At 37.4% G+C, this 16441-nt stretch overlaps 1 protein-coding gene across 2 annotated transcripts in view; it reads right to left on the bottom strand.

The window, feature by feature from the left end:
* LOC148944651 (RNA polymerase II-associated protein 3-like) overlaps window positions 1-16441 on the bottom strand; it is a 59865-nt gene that overhangs the window by 16435 nt on the left and 26989 nt on the right. For both annotated transcript variants that reach the window (XM_089099813.1, XM_089099812.1), the window contains exon 8: window positions 2007-2276. In XM_089099813.1, coding sequence (XP_088955939.1) covers window positions 2007-2276 — 270 coding nt within the window. The remainder of the gene's footprint in view (window positions 1-2006; window positions 2277-16441) is intronic.

Below are 16441 nucleotides of genomic sequence, written 5' to 3'. Positions count from 1 at the left end.
GTGAATTTCCAATCGAATGAGCCCTTTTTCAAGTTTCTACGACAAAGCTTTCAATAAAAACTGTATATGGCTCCAGGGCATAACTTACAACCTTTATCTTGAGGGCTGTGGGGGGAGTTTCATCCTCAAAGATTAAATTTCTGGAACTTTCAACTACTTTGTACAAAAATGGCTATGAAAAAATTTTGATTGGATGTGTCTGGATAAATGGTGGGCTTGGAAGGGGTGTTAGTTGCCTTCCAATCACTTTCGACTATTAAAAAGGGCACTAGCCATTTCAATTTCCAATCAGACGTGCCTTTTTTGATGTTTCTACGACAACGCTTTCTATAAAAACCTTATACGCCCCCAGGGCATAACTTACAACCCTTGCCCTGAGGGTTGTGGGGGGTTGTCATCCTCAAAGATCTAATTTCCAGAATTTTTAACTACGTTGAACAAAATGGCGATCTCAAAATTTTGATTGGATGTGTTTGGGGAAAAGGTGAGCGTGAGAGGGAGGTTAGTTGCCCTCGAATAACTTTCGACTATCAAAAAGGGCACTATCCCTTTGAATTTCCAATCGAATGAGCCCTTTATGAAGTTTCTATGGCGAACCTTTCTACAATAACCTTATGGGTGCCCAGGGCATAACTTACAATCCTTGCCCTGAGGGCTGTAGGGGGAGTGTCCTCCTCAACAACATAATTTCTATCTGGAAATCAACTACGCTGAACAAAATGGCTATCTCAAAATTTTGATTGGACGTGTTTGGGGAAATTGTGGGCGTGGAAGCGCTGTTAATTGCCTTCCAATAACTACCGACTACTAAAAAGGGCACAAGCCACTTCAATTTATAATCCATCTAGCCCACTTTGATGCTTTTATGATTACTCGTTCGATACAAAGTGCCCTGGTATGGAAACAAAAATAATTCGATACAAAGTCCCCCAAAAAAGCTTTGGGGAATGGTGGAAGACTGTGGGGGGAGTGTCCAGCTCAAAGATATAATGTCCGGACCTTTCAACTGCGTTGAACAAAATAACTATCTCAAAATTTTGACTGGACGTGCTTGGGGAAATGGTGGGCGTGGAAGGGGTGTTAGTTGCCCTCCAATCACTTTCGACTATTAATAACGACACTAGCCATTTCAATTTCCAATCGAATGAGCCCTTTTTGCCCCCAGGGCATAACTTACAACCCTTGCCCTGAGGGCTTTAGAGGGGTTGTCATCCTCAAAGACCTAGTTTCCAAAACTTTAAACTACATGAACAAAATGGCTATCTAAAAGTTTTGATTGGATGTGTTTGGGAAAAGGTTGGCGTTAGTGTTCCTCCAATCAATTTCGACTATTAAAAAAGGCACTAGCCCTTTGAATTTCCGATCGAATGAGCCTTTTTTGAAGTTTCTACGACAATGCTTTCTATAAAAATCTTATATGCCCCCAGGACATAACTTACAACCCTTACCCTGAAGGCTGTGTCCTCCTCTAAGACATAATTTCTATCTGTAAATCAACTACACTGAACAAAATGGCTATCTCAGAATTTTGATTGGATGTGTTTGGGGAAATGGTGGGCATGTAAGGAGTGTTTATTGCCTTCCAATCACTTTTGACTATTAATAAGGACACAAGCCACTCGAATTTCCAATCGAATGAGCCCTTTCCGAAGTTTCTACGACAACTCCTTCGATACGAAGTGCCCTGGTATGGAGAAAAAAAAACAACAAAAAAACATTGTGCCAACATCGTTCTTTACTTAGGCAGCGCGACCGCGCTGCCTATGATTATATATATATATATATATATATATATATATATATATATATATATATATATATATATATATATATATATATATATATATATATATATATATATATATATATATATATATATATATATATATATATATATGGCGGCGGCGCACTTGCGGATGACCGGTGGCTCTTCTTTGATGTCCTGGGTGCCTCTGGTGGCAAAGTAGGATCTAAGGTCAAAGGTTTAAATATAATTATAAACTCACCTTTAAATATTTATACTTTGACAAACCATCATTTTTAAGCCTTTTCCAATCGATCAAGAATTGAGCGTAATTCTTTGCTGGAGCTGGTATCTTTGTCAATACAGGCTGTTCTAATTTCTTAATAAATCTCTCAGCAGTGACATGAATTGATTCAGGTACTTTTTGCACAACCGCAGGCTTAAATTGGTCATAAAATTCTGACACAATTTTCTCTTCTTTTATTTTTGAAGAAGCTTGAATTACTGGCAACCGTTCCAACAGTCCGTCTTCCTAAAAGTATATTTTAGATAATGACCCTGAAAAATTGATTATCAGATGTTATGGTTAATTTGCAGCTGATTTAATGTACAAACAAAATCTTTCCACAAATGTGCAGTAACATATCATACGCAATCGAGTCTTACCACTGACTCTTTTTCAAGAGCAGAATAGAACATTTTAATTTGCAATAAATATTACATTTAAAAGTTTATATAAATACAAAAGTATTTTGAAAGCAGTGCACATACCTGATTGCTAAGTGCAAAGGACATCAAAATAATTTTTTTTTGCCTGGATCCATATTAGGCCTCACCATAACTGAAAGCCAGGATTTTTCTTATGGCTATATCAAATTTTGAAGTTTTCCGGACAGAATCATATTTTCGTCGGCGTTGCCACGTTGAATCGTGAAAAAAAAATTATTCGTTGACGCTTATCAACCTTAAAAGTTCAAATATTAGCAACCTGTTGATTCTCACAGACTATCCCACCTTCAAAGGAGAGCTACACCTTATTAAACTTTTCGGTACCACATTTTTAGTTCGATTTTTTTGTTACCAGAAACTGTATAATTGCACATGGAGGTCATTGTCACCAAAAATTGAATTCTCGATTTTCATTTTTTAAAGATATATATGGTTTTCTAAGTTTCCATTTAAGGTATATCTTCCCTGTATCAGTTTGCAGTGTAACATTTTTTTACGCTTATATCTTATTGTACTTCAGCGCAAAATTAAGATAAAGATACCATTTAATAGCAAAAAGTTTACTCTCGAGTGCTTTGATTTTTTCATTTTTTAAAATTCTAAAAGTATTTTTGAAAAGTATGGGCTAATTAAGAGTCTTGCATGTCTTTGTTCTGAATCAAAATAAAACAATATCTATATACAAGTTTTCACCACTTCCTGTCTAGATCATTATGAGGTCAAAATTGCAATATTGCTCAAATTGGTCTTATAAAAGCAGTATGAACTTCTTAAAAAAACGGAAAAAAACAATATTGTAGAGGGCGTGTAATAGCTCGTTTTTCGTTTATCGTCTGGAGAGTGAATTGAGTGGGTGTAAACAGGTTTGATTGGAGTATTTGCCAGCTTCAAGCTAGACAACTGAACAATATTCAGCTGATTATATCATTATACTTTTTGTGCAAACGGATTGAAACTAAGTGAAAAAAGATAATGGGGAACAAGAAACTGGCAGCGATCATTAAAAGGCGAAAGTTGGGACAGTTGCGAAGGTAAGTTAATTTTCTTTTATATTCTAGGATAAAAAACAACTTTTAGTTCTTCCGTATTAGCCAGTACACACTCGAAAAGTTTGCTCTCTTAGATGTGCGAGAACCGGTTTTATCTGTTTGTATTCGGAGACAATTAGCTTATGCTCAGTAATAAAACTACGATGTAGTTATATTTTAGTTAAATATTTAATATATAGAGTTGGTATTTTAGTTGGGTTAGGTTATATTAGGTATTTAATATAATGTGTTCTAGGCAGCCTGCTTTACATAATTCTTTGTTGTAGTTTCCATAATTTTGTTAATTAAGTATCATATTTTCATTATATTTCATTAGGATTAACCTAACTTCACTTCCCGAGCGTATACTGGCTAATACAGAAGTTCCCCATTTTGTTTTCAAGAGGAGGGGGCAGCACCCCTTATGTAACAACTAACTTATGTTTCTCTTAAATTTTAATGTTACTTCTTATTTTCAGTTTGCAAAAAACGAGTTTTTAATTAATTTCTTGTCATTTTTCAAATAATGCAGAAAAATGGGGCGCCTCTTACTAGGTACCCCCCTTTCATTGGGATCCTCCTAGAGGAAAAAAATCCCTTGGACAAAATTCCTCCTTGGAAAGTTCCTCCCGCATAAAATCCCCGTGGATAATGCCATCCTCGCTGAAAATTACCCCCGGAAAACTTCCCGTGGACGATTATACCTGGAAAATTCTCTATACTTTCATTTGAGAAAAATCTTGTCTAGATTAAATTTCTAGTCGTTTTTCAAATCATACAAAATACACCTCCGTAGAAGATTTTATGGTAGACTACTTACGTATTATCCCAACCACACTCAAGAAGTTTGATTTGTTTAAAACCAGTTTCCCGACCACACTCAAGAAGTTTGATTTGTTTAAAACCAGTTTCTCTGAGAGGATTAGCTTACGCTGAGTGAGATAAACTACTATGTAGTTATATTTTAATTAAATATTTAATATATAGAGCTGGTTAGGTTACGTAGGTACTTATGTATTATGCCCAAGGCCGTATCCAGCGGGGATTAGGGGGTTTAAACCCCTCCGAAATGTTTGTCTGACTCGTAAAAATGTAAAAAATGGATATAAACAAATTTTTTATTTGTTTTTTTTGTGTACCCCCCCCCCCGAAAATAATCCTTGTGTAAAACATCCCCCCCCCCAAAAAAAAATCCTGGATACGGTCCTGATTATACCGAACACACCCAAGAAGTGAAGATAGGTTAATCCTAATGAAACAATTCTTACTTCATCATATGCAGAACAATTGTTGTTAAAATATTTTGTATGCAGACCCGCTGTACTACCCCCCCCCCCCCAATGTGCAAATATATAGCTGACAACACGGCTCCACACCTGTTTCTCCATTCCAATCTATTCAAAGCGTCACGCCTTATCCCCCTTCCTTATGAAGTTCCAATATTCTTCAAATCGTTTCTATTTATCTCATTAAGGGACGATCTGCTTTTCGTTTGTCTCCAAATAGATGGCAATTTATCATCTTCATCCTTAAAAATTAGGAAAATAACAGAAATTTTGAGAAAGTCGGCCGCTAGTCTGTAATCACTGCAGAGAAGCATAAAATAACGGAGATCCCTCGCAATGCAATTCATGATTAATGCGAAAGAAGATTTGTCAGAAATCAGGGCCTTGGTTGACAAGAAATATGGGAAGTAACCAATGTCGAAATGAAAGCTCTCTGCTATGAAGTGATTGTGCTAAAACTCAACGAGATTTCTGAGATGTAAGAGTAAGATGGAAATCTGTTGAAGTAATTGAAGGAAACTGAATCGATGATATAACAGAGGTGATGAGAGAAGGGACAGAAGACTGAAATCTGTTTGGTGATTTTAATACCCATAGAAAGGCTCACCGTTTTTATCCCGTATGTTCACATCATTATAGTATAAGATCTGATAAGGCTATCAAAAGTATGTTACAAATCAACTATAGTATAAGTTTAATTCAAGAAAGACGAACCGGAATCCGTCCGGAGAAGAATTAGATGAATTAGAATGAATTAGCAGCTGGATGAGCAATTTGACAGACTAAACAAGCTCTCTTTGAAAAACAGGTAAAAATCAGGTGGAATGAAGAATGCGAGAGAGCTGTAGAAGCATAGAAGAAGCCCAGGAACCCTTTCCTAAAACATCCTTGCTCTGATACATTTTGGTTTTGAGAAAAGCTGGAGCAATTGTGAAGAAGTCAATGAGCAAGGCTATTGACATGGAAAGACTTTTCATTAGAAATTAACGAAAATGTTCCCTCAGGCAGGATACACAGTTTCATAAATTAAACGATGAGAAGCAGTATCAGAGAAGCGCACCAATGGATACAGAAGATTCAGATATAACGATCAATACTACGGCGTCCGCGGTAGCCGTCGTGGATCAGGTTCGGATGATGAAATGGACGAGAGTGGGCTAATCATCCCCACAAAGAAACTTAAAGCTGGTTCTTGGAATTTAAGAAGTTGCAAGCCCAATTCACCTCAGATTCTCCTTGCTAATGAAATGAAAAAGTAAGATCTCAATATATGTTGCCTTTCTGAGACTAGATTGAACAACTTACTGACGAAATCAATTGACCTCACGGATTCAAAATATTTAAATTTTACAACTGTGGACCGATTGATCGGAGCGGTCTCCACGGAGTCGGATTTCTCCTGGATTCAATTGCTGCATCATCTGTCATCTCTTGGCAACCAGTGTCAGCAAGAATCTCTACCCTGAGACAGAAAGGCCGGATTAGTAACGTGACTATATTTTCCGTCTACACGCCTATCAGAGATAGCCCTGATGACGCCAAAAATGCGTTCTACTTTGAGCACAAAGAATACTTGACTCTGTCCCAGGAAGCGACATACTATTTTTCGCTGGTGACTTTAAGCCAAGGGTCGGTAAACCAGATGCAAACACCGAAGGAGTGATCGGACGACATATCATTGGAGATAGATGCTCGAACGGCGAGAGGTTGCTACAGCTTGCCAAATACAATAATCTATGTCTAGTTAACACCTGGTTCGAGCACAAGAAGAACTACCTTGTGACCTGGAGATCTAATGACGGGTCACCAAAGCCCAGATCGACCCCTTCTTCGTCAGAAGACGTTGAAGGAGCTCATATCTGGATGCAAGCGTCTACAGAGGCGCAGATACAGGCTCTATAAACGGCTCCGATCACTTTCTTCTCATCTGTAAACTCAGTCAAAGACTAAGCTTCCACAAAAAAAAGAGATAAAAACCCATCGGTTAGATGTATCAAAACTACTGAGTCAACAGATCAAGGCTGATTTCGAGCTACAGCTTAGCAACCGATTTGAGACCCTTACTGACTACACCGACATTGAAGAACGATGGTCCAAACTAAAAGTCTTGACACAAGACGTTCCTGAGCAGATTTTTGGTCACACCAAGAGGAAACAACGGCTCTGTCTCTCGGATGCCACAATTGAGCTTGTGGAAAAGAAACAGCCCCTTCTCATTGGCCCTAAAGAACCCCTAAAAATTCCCACAAGCTGGTAAAGCAGTCTACTCTTAGCGACAGGGAGAAATAGTGGTCGCAAATGGCTTCTGATATGCAACAAGCAGCAGAATCGCCTAACCTAAGGAAAACATTCAAGCTACTGAGGGAAGCGACAGGCAAGTCGCCCATCTCCATGAACTTCCTGGACGCCCGCGACAAGTTAACAAGACCAGAACAAGCAGGTTTCAGACCTGGAAGGGGCTGTCAAGTACATATTCTTACCTTCCGCCTCATCCTACAGCAGATTGAGAGATTTTCAATTGTCTACTATCATCGCCTTCATCGGTTTTGTTGCTACTTTTGACTCTCTTATCAGGACCGAGCTTTGGAAGATCATGTTGGAAGACGGTATCCCAGCAGAACTGATCGAGACACTCAAAGGAGCCTATGAGTCTACAGTTAAGAGAGCCCGAACTGCCGACGGCGAAACAATGGAATTTAACGTTGAGTCAGGGGTCAAACAGGGGTGCCCCTTTGTCAGCTTGGTTCAATTGCATAATAGACTGGATGACGGTGAATTCGCTTTGCACCCACAAAGGGTTTGTCGTCAGTCAGAGAGAAGACAACCCGATCGCCCTGATAGACCTTGCATTCACAGACAATGTGGGTCTCATGAGTAGCTCATCGGCTGAGCTTGAAAAGATGGTCAACGATGTCTCCTGTACATCAAAGAAAGCTTGCCTCATGATCAGCAAGTCTAAAACAAAAGTTATGAAAGCAAACGCCCCAAACCACCCAGATATCCAACTAGAGGGCGAAACCATCGAGACTGTTGAAGAATTCCGCTACCTTGGTTCTATCCTAACACCGAACGGAGGTGCAGAAGCTGACGTTAGAGCTCGAATAGGAAAGGTGTGGGGTGTATTCACAAGCATAAAGAAGTCGCTTTGGAATTGACATGAAATTAGCATCAAAACGAAGATGAACGTCTACAAGGTAACTGTTCCATCGATCCTGCTGTACGCCTGTGAAACTTGACCTTTAAAGGCCGAAGAAACACGTTCACTAGAAGTATTAGACCATCGCTGCATGAGGTACATGCTACGGGTCAGCCGATGGTCTCATATCTCAAATTCTAAGGTTCGAAGGCTTTCTGACCAGAAGGCCCCCGTCTCGGTAATTATAAAACAACGACGACTAAAATTCCTGGGACACACACTACAACGGCCAAATGGAACCATATCCTGCGATGTCCCTCACCTGTGACCCCCTTCCAACTTGGAATCGGAGACCAGGCAGACAAAGAAAGAATCTCTGGCAAACATTCAATAATGACCTGGATCCTTGGGGTAGCTTCCACCGACACCGACGTCGTTGGGACAAGGACTGGCTGAAGATTGCAGAAAAGTCTGCTGCTGACAGATCGTGTTGGACTACGTCAGTCATCTCATCGTCCATTGGTACCAGGCAGGATGGACCATCGTCTGGTTCCCGCCGAAAGTAAAAGTAAGTAAGCAGCAGCAATATATCATAAATCCTAATATGTTTGTTAATGGAATTCATCTTCTAAGGGACAAAAACAAAGGTAATAAATTTGCCACTAATTTCAAAAGGAGCAGCTGAACAATAATCTTATAAAACCAGCTTTTTACAAACTACATGGCAGAGCCAAATATAAAGATGACTTAATTCTTTGTTTACTATATCAGAGTTGAGTGATGTTCATGATAAAGTAAATATGCTGGCAGTCCAGGGGAAGATAAAATCTTTTTTTCAAGTGGGTGGCAAAAAGCACCAATGTTTTAAAAAGATGATTTTCGAGTTCATAATACATCCTGGGTAAGTCATACTTTCCCACAGGTATGAAAACAAGTAATATTTGTGCCAGTTCCCAAACTTATCAACCTCTAGATAAAATCCTATAGATCTATTTAGTCGGTTTTGGTGAAAATTCTGGAGAAAATGGTACAAAGAAGATTGAAATGGTTTATCGAAGTCAATATAAATCGTTCGACCTCTCATTCTGGTCTACAAAAGGGTAGATCTCCAGTTGATAATGTGATTCTTCTTGAAGGATCCGACAGAAATGCCGGAAGAGAAAGTAAAACACTAATTGCTGCCCAAGCTGATTTTCAGGCTGCTTTTGATCATGTAAATAGACACACCTTATGTGACACAAGAGGACGGTTGGATTTCCCTCAGAAGATAATGAAGTTCTCATTTGACTACCAGTCAGATAAAGGCTTTAAAAGTTAGAGTAAATAAAGAATGTTCTGAAGCAACTCAACTTGAAACTAGCTTGCATCATCATCAATTATTAATATTGATTACTAGTTGTCGATTTTTACTATTAACATTCATTATTGTCTATGATATTTATTCTCATATTTAGAATGACATTTGGCTTGTGGGAATTGGTGAGAGATTTTCGTTATTTTCATACGAAGTTTTATTTTTAAAGTCTTCATGAAGCAATTCGTGGTAACGAACTGCAAGTAAAGACCGAGTCGTGCCAATGGTAACCGAAGCTCTAAAAAAAAAGTTGTGACAACAATATAGAGGTTGAAAAAATCATCTTTTTATGGTGATTTTAAATTTGAAAAATTTATTAAATTTAAAGCTACCAAACAAAATTTGCACGCATGAGAAAATTTGTCTGATTTAAAAAAAAGGGGTAAAATGCCCCTGAAAAGGCAAATGGTCTTGATGAAAGTTACACCACCGAATTTTGCATATCAGAGGACCTGTTGCAGACATTTCAAGTCCTTTCTACAAAAACGTAAAATTTTTCATTTTTCAAGAAGAATGATCACGGAAATTTGTTATTTTGCCCAAGGGTAATTGTATCAAACCATTGGTCCTATAAAATTGAAATAAGTCTCATTTTGAAGTAATGAAGATATTATGCCACAACAAAGGGGCGTTTTCTCCCATTTGGTGGCACAAAACAACCTTTTTACCCTGAATATGGGGAAAAGCTATTCATTGAAATGTCTGAGATACCCAATCGATTTATTATCTAAAAATTATATATTGATATATCTGACATATATATATATATATATATATATATATATATATATATATATATATATATATATATATATATATATATATATATATATATATATATATATATATATATATATATATATATATATATATATATATATATATATATATATATATATATATATATATATATATATATATATCTAAAAATTAAAAATTATATATCTGGCCCCCCCCAGGCCACTCAGTGTGTCCCCAGGTGGCGATAGGGGAACGCCCTACAGATATGTAGGGTACCTCCGTAGGAGGCAAGGACCAAGTGGGGACCTTGTCCTTGGGGGTCCATAATAGAAACTGGGGTGAACTCACCTGAGGTCATAAATACAGGCGGAGGAGGAAGAAGGCCCCTCAAATTTACACTCAAAAGGGCCCACTGGTTTTTCCACAAGTCCAATGAGTTACAAACCTTCTCCCAGTAATGGGTTAAATTGCATGGTGATGCAGTACACCATCGCGGGAAGATCTTCTATACTGCAGCAGGCGTAAGATCCAGATCTATGGACAACGGCCTCTGCAAAGGGCTGCCTCGATCCTTCCGGGGTACCAGCAAGACTGGGGACCTTGCGGTTAACTCTATTCCCACTTGAGGTGTGGCGCCCCTTGAAAAAATTATAGCCTAGTAAACGACACAGCATGCGCACGGAATTCTGACTAATGGACAATTCTTCTGGGCTTGGTATGTTTTGACGGGCGTCTTCGGGCTGAAAACCCTCTTCCTAGCTAATTTATCTATTATGGGCTGCCTCCCCGTAGTAGCATAATATTTGTAGGCATGAATATATAATGAATCGGAGGTAATATGCTTGAGATTGTCTGTGCAGGATTTCGACTCTTGATAGAAGAGCATTGCCAAGTGCTGAAAACCATGTTGTGACCAAGATGGGCCCAAGATTGCACAAAGCCTTAATTCATGGAGGTCCCAGAGATTTCTTGCTGTCCGGTTCTAAGCCGGCTTAAGCACTTCGGTGTACACTTGAGAAGATATGTGATCCCCGTCCTGCAATGGTATCAGGATCATTGCTTTTCCTGAGGCGAAAATAATTTCAACGATTTAAAGAACATGAAAATTAGAACTTCGAATGTTATGACGTTAATAAATGACCCTCGTATCGACATTTTGACTGACAAATTCAGACGATTCAAACTGGACTTCTTAGGAGTTTCAGAAACTCATATCACAGGGGTAGGAAGCATGAAATTAGGTGATATAGAATTTGTTTACTCAGGCAGGAAGGATGGGGTACATAGACAGGGAGTAGGACTCATGATGAACAAGGAAGCTGCTGAGTCTTGTTTAGGCTGGAAAGGTATTAACAATAGAATATTAATTGCTCATTTTATGACTAAAAAGTAGAACCGACTGACGGAGATACAAGTGACTCAGATCAATTTTACTTACAGTTACAGGAGCAAATAGACAGGGTCCCAGGTAAAAATATGATGTTTTTACTAGGAGATTTTAGCGCCCAGGTCGGTAGAAATAGGGATAGATGGTATAATAGCCTAGGTAAATTGGGTTTAGGAAAAGAAAACAGTAGTGGATACAGACTTTTGCAATTTTGTAGGTATAACAATCTAGTTATAACCAATACGTTGTTTGGTCCTAAAATCGCTCATAAGTTAACATGGTATTCACGTGAAGGTAAGACAGCAAACCCTTATTGATTATTTTATAGTAAACCGAAGACTGGCAGGATCAATACAAGACACTAGGGTATATAGGAGTGCTGTTATTGATGGTAAAAGTAAAGATCACCATATAGTAGTGTTAAGGGTTGATTTGAAGCTGAAATATCGGAAGGGTAACTACCTCTCGGGAATTTATGATGTTTGTAGACTCCAGGATGAGAATTTGAGAGAAAATTTCCAGGAACCGATGAATACTAAACTTGAGAGTTTAAAATTTGATAATGTGGAAGATGGTTGGAATAATTTTAGAAAAATAATTTGTGAAGTTGCTGAAGGTGTCTTACGGAAGAAAGCTAGAAATACAATTAAGAATATTAGTGAAAAAGCTTTATGTTTCATAGAAAGGAGAAAGGACTTGTACAAGAATTATCTGAGTGATAGATCATACGAAAACAAAAGGAATGTAAAGAAAGTGGAGAAAGCATTAAAATATGAACTAAGGAGGTGTGAAGTGGAGCCCATGGATAGAATTGCCAAGGATCTGGAAGATGCAGCTAGACGGCATAATAGTAAAATATTGTACTGGCATGTTAACAAAGTGAGAGGAAGTAGTCAATCCGGACTTGGCCAGTTAAATAGGAATGGGGCCACAATCAGCGATAAGGAAAGAACTAAAGTGAGATGGGCCGAACATTTTGAGAATTTGCTTAACCGAGATAGAGTTGTAGGAAAAGATATAGAGGAAAATGAAAACGTTTGCGATACCTTGAATGTGATTGAAGATTTGTTTTGTGAGGAAGAATTAGCGATCGCATTAAAAGGGGGAAAAAACAATAAGGCCATTGGTGCTGATTGTGTGGTAAATGAGCTTATTAGATATGGTGGCTATGAGGTTAGAAATAAGTTACTAAAGATTATGAATATGATTTTAGAAAAAGGGGAAGTACCTAACGATTTTAGGAAAACCTTAATCAAGCCACTTTATAAGAAAGGTGATAAGAGTGAGTGTGGTAATTATGGAGGCTTTAGTCTGGTCTCTGTAGGTAGTAAATTACTTAGTAATATGATACTTTTTAGACTGAGAGATACTGTAGACAAAGTTTTAAGAGAAGAACAGTGCGGGTTTAGAAAAGGTAGAGGATGTGTCGACCAAATTTTCACTCTTAGGCTAATAATTGATAAGTGCCTGACTTGTCAAACACCTTTGATCCTCAGTTCTATAGATTATGAGCAAGCGTTCAATTTTGTTGATAGAAGAGCTTTAGTAAAGGTTTTATCCTTGTATGGTATACCAGACAAACACATTAAAGTGATTAGTGCTATGTATGAGAATAACACTGCTGCGGTTAAGGTAGGAAATAAGGCTAGCAGCTGGTTTTATATTAAATCAGGAGTTAAGCAGGGTTGTGTTCTATCCCACTTTATATGGATTATTTTGACGGACTTTGTCTTAAGGAGCACAAGAAAAGCAAAGTATGACCACGGAACCAAATGGGGAGAAAATAGTCTCCTGGACTTAGATTATGCTGATGATTTAAGCATCCTAGATGAAAGTGTGAGCAAAATGAATGAAGTTTTAGAGATTTTGCGAGTTCAGTGTGCTAGAATAGGTTTGAAAATTAATGTTAAGAAGACTAAGTCACTAAGGCTAGGAATAAGTGAAGATGAAAAGGTGATGTTGGGTAATGAAAAGATTGATCAGGTGGGCAGCTTCACTTACCTCGGTAGTATTATTAGTAAAGATGGTGGAAGCAGTGAATTTGTTAAAAGTAGAATGGCCAAGGCTCAGGGTGTTTTTTCACAGTTAAAAAAAGCTTGGAAGAATAGGAAGATAATTCTGCAAACCAAGATTAGAATATTAGAAGCTACAGTGATGACAGTGGTCAAATATGGCTCTGAAGCATGGGCGCTCAGAAAAGCGGATGAAGATTTGCTAGATGTTTTCCAGAGAAATCGCTTATGGATTGCTCTGGGTACCCGGCTGACTGACCGTATCTCAAACAATAGGCTGTACGAAAAATGTGGTTCAATGCCGCTCTCTAGGGCTATAATGAAAGAAAGGTTGAGGTGGGTAGGGCACGTGGTGCGGATGAAGGATGACAGATTGCCGAAGATTGTCCTATTCGGCCAACCGTCTAGGGCTAAACGGAAAGCAGGTCGTCCTCGTCTAGGGTGAGAGGACGTCATAAAGAAAGATTTAAAGGAAATGGGAACTTCGTAGGCGGGTGTAAATAGGGAGGCTTTGAATAGGTTCGGATGGAGGAGGAGCGTGCGTAGCTGTGTTCGCCACAGGCATTTTGGCGCTGCGGTGAGTTGTTAGTAGTCGTAGAGGTATAAACCAAGGTAATAATTTTTCAAAAGAAAGTCCCTTCAGCCCCCACTTATTAGACTGGATGGCTAGCATATCATGCATGATGCATAACGCGGAAGAATCAAATTGAGTCAGTAAAGCAATTCTGCGTAAAGAAAATTTTGATCAGGAAGCGGCTAGCAGGCACAAAATGGGCCAGCCTTCACGCTGTGATGATGGACTACAAGAGATTTATCCTTCCCAATGCACAATATTCCACAGAAGTGTTTGGAGGCTGCTGCAAGACAATTCTGGCAAAGCCGGGTACCATTCAGGACAGTTGGCTTTAATATTCTCAAACCATACGCCAAATTATATGGTCAGGGTTCTCTGCAAATTCCAACAATACAGGATGGAAAAAATATGTTGATTGTCAAATATTTCACAAAGATCCAAGGGGTTGGTTACGATCATCCAGTTTTTGAAATAACTTTTACCTCTAGTCCCTTGGAAAAAATAGGTGCTGAAAGTGCATCTTGGGTGCTTTCTAAAAATTTAGTTTTGATGTGGGATGATGAAGTGAATTGGGTCCGCCAATTTCAAAAGCCCTCCAAATGGAAATTTGAACCAATCAAAACTTGCATTGAGCTTATCAAAAAGTCAAGTTACATTCCTAGCCAAATACATGCTATCTTCAAGCAAAAAAATTACGACCAGCTTCAGGAATTTCCTGGAAATATTTGTAGGTGGTTCCCTGAAAGAAAGCAATGAAGCAGAGGCTTCATTTATTCCTGGATATTCTTTTAATATATCGATTAGTCTTCCAGATGGCACGTACTTTCATGGCACACCCAGCTAAGCTCAAAGTTATTGCAGCTCTAAATGTTAAGAATACTACGGAAAGAAGATGGAACCAAAACTGCAAATTTGTTCTTTAGTCCCAGAGAACATGATTTCAGTTTAGTTTACTTAAAACTAGTTCAGTTTAGTTACAACATCTCAACTTAGCTGCAATATTACTGCGAAGTCCGCGAGAATAATAAGAAATACTTACTCAAGGCATAGAATAAAGCCAGGCCCGAGTGAGTTACTTAAACTCAAGCTGGCAAGAAAAGAAGGAAGAAAATTATTCCTGGAGATTGAGGGGCACCTCAATGTGCACAATTGCACCTCAGTTTTGAGGTGCAATTGCACGGTCTATATGGATGCCCTGCCCTACAACCTGCTTAAGTTTCTTTTATCATGACTATGATTTGAGTGAAGAAATGTGGGTGATGGAATGAAAATAATTCAGCGTAAAATTTCTTTGAAGCTGAAAGAAGAACATTCGGGATTTCAGATGCTGATTATTTTTTAGAAGAAAAATAATAATTATCAGATCAACTGTCTGCTTCCACCGTGATTTAACCCCACACTCTTTAATCGATGATTACAAAATCCGAGGAAACCAAACTGGCTTTGTAACCTAGCAAAATGCGAAACTGATCCTTTAGAATCGTTCCAGGCGCTTAAAAACTAACATTTTTATAGTCTTTATATATATATATATATATATATATATATATATATATATATATATATATATATATATATATATATATATATATATATATACTTTTTTTTATTTAAAATTTACAGATACAAAATCAATCGTGCACTTCATCCACAATGTAATGATGTGTTTTAAACTCGAAGGTGACAATAATCCCTCCTCTCCAGAATTCAGTGCAGTTTTGACCTGTGTCTACCAAAAGCCATCGAAATACCCTCTAATTTGCTGAATCTGCCACTGTTTGAGCAAACAGCACAACTTACTTTTGATAATAAATTCTCTGTTAAACAAAATTGTTTCAGTTCTGTTAATATTCAAGTTCACTGACTTTTTAACTAAAATTTAAGCGATTTCAAATACCTATTATTAAAGTTGTCAATATTATAGTATTGATAAAACATCAATATTAATAGTATTGATGCACTATGAACTGCACAAATTTGAAATTCATGTTCTTCCTTCGATATTTGCTGATTTAAACCAAATAGCTACATCAGACTGCTATTCTATACTCACATCCTTACATATCCATTCATCAGATAATTTCTCTTTCTTCTTCCTAGCATTTTCGGCAATTTTAAAGAAAATAGCGAATAAGTTAAAATTGATAATAAGTAAAGCGAAATTGATCCTTTAGAATCGTTCCAAGTGCTTAAAAACTAACATTTTTATAGTCTTTATATATATATATATATATATATATATATATATATATATATATATATATATATATATATATATATATATATATATATATATATATATATATATATATATATATATATATATATATATATATATATATATATATATATATATATATATATATATATATATATATATATATATATATATATATATATATATATATATATATATATATATATATATAAGAAAATAGCGAATAAGTTAA

Source organism: Artemia sp. Qi Xiang Cuo, chromosome 14, assembly GCF_049724085.1.
Source record: "Artemia sp. Qi Xiang Cuo chromosome 14, ASM4972408v1, whole genome shotgun sequence".
NCBI lineage: Eukaryota > Metazoa > Arthropoda > Branchiopoda > Anostraca > Artemiidae > Artemia > Artemia sp. Qi Xiang Cuo.
Note: the sequence above shows the minus strand (reverse complement) of the source record. Positions and strands in the feature narration are given on the sequence as shown.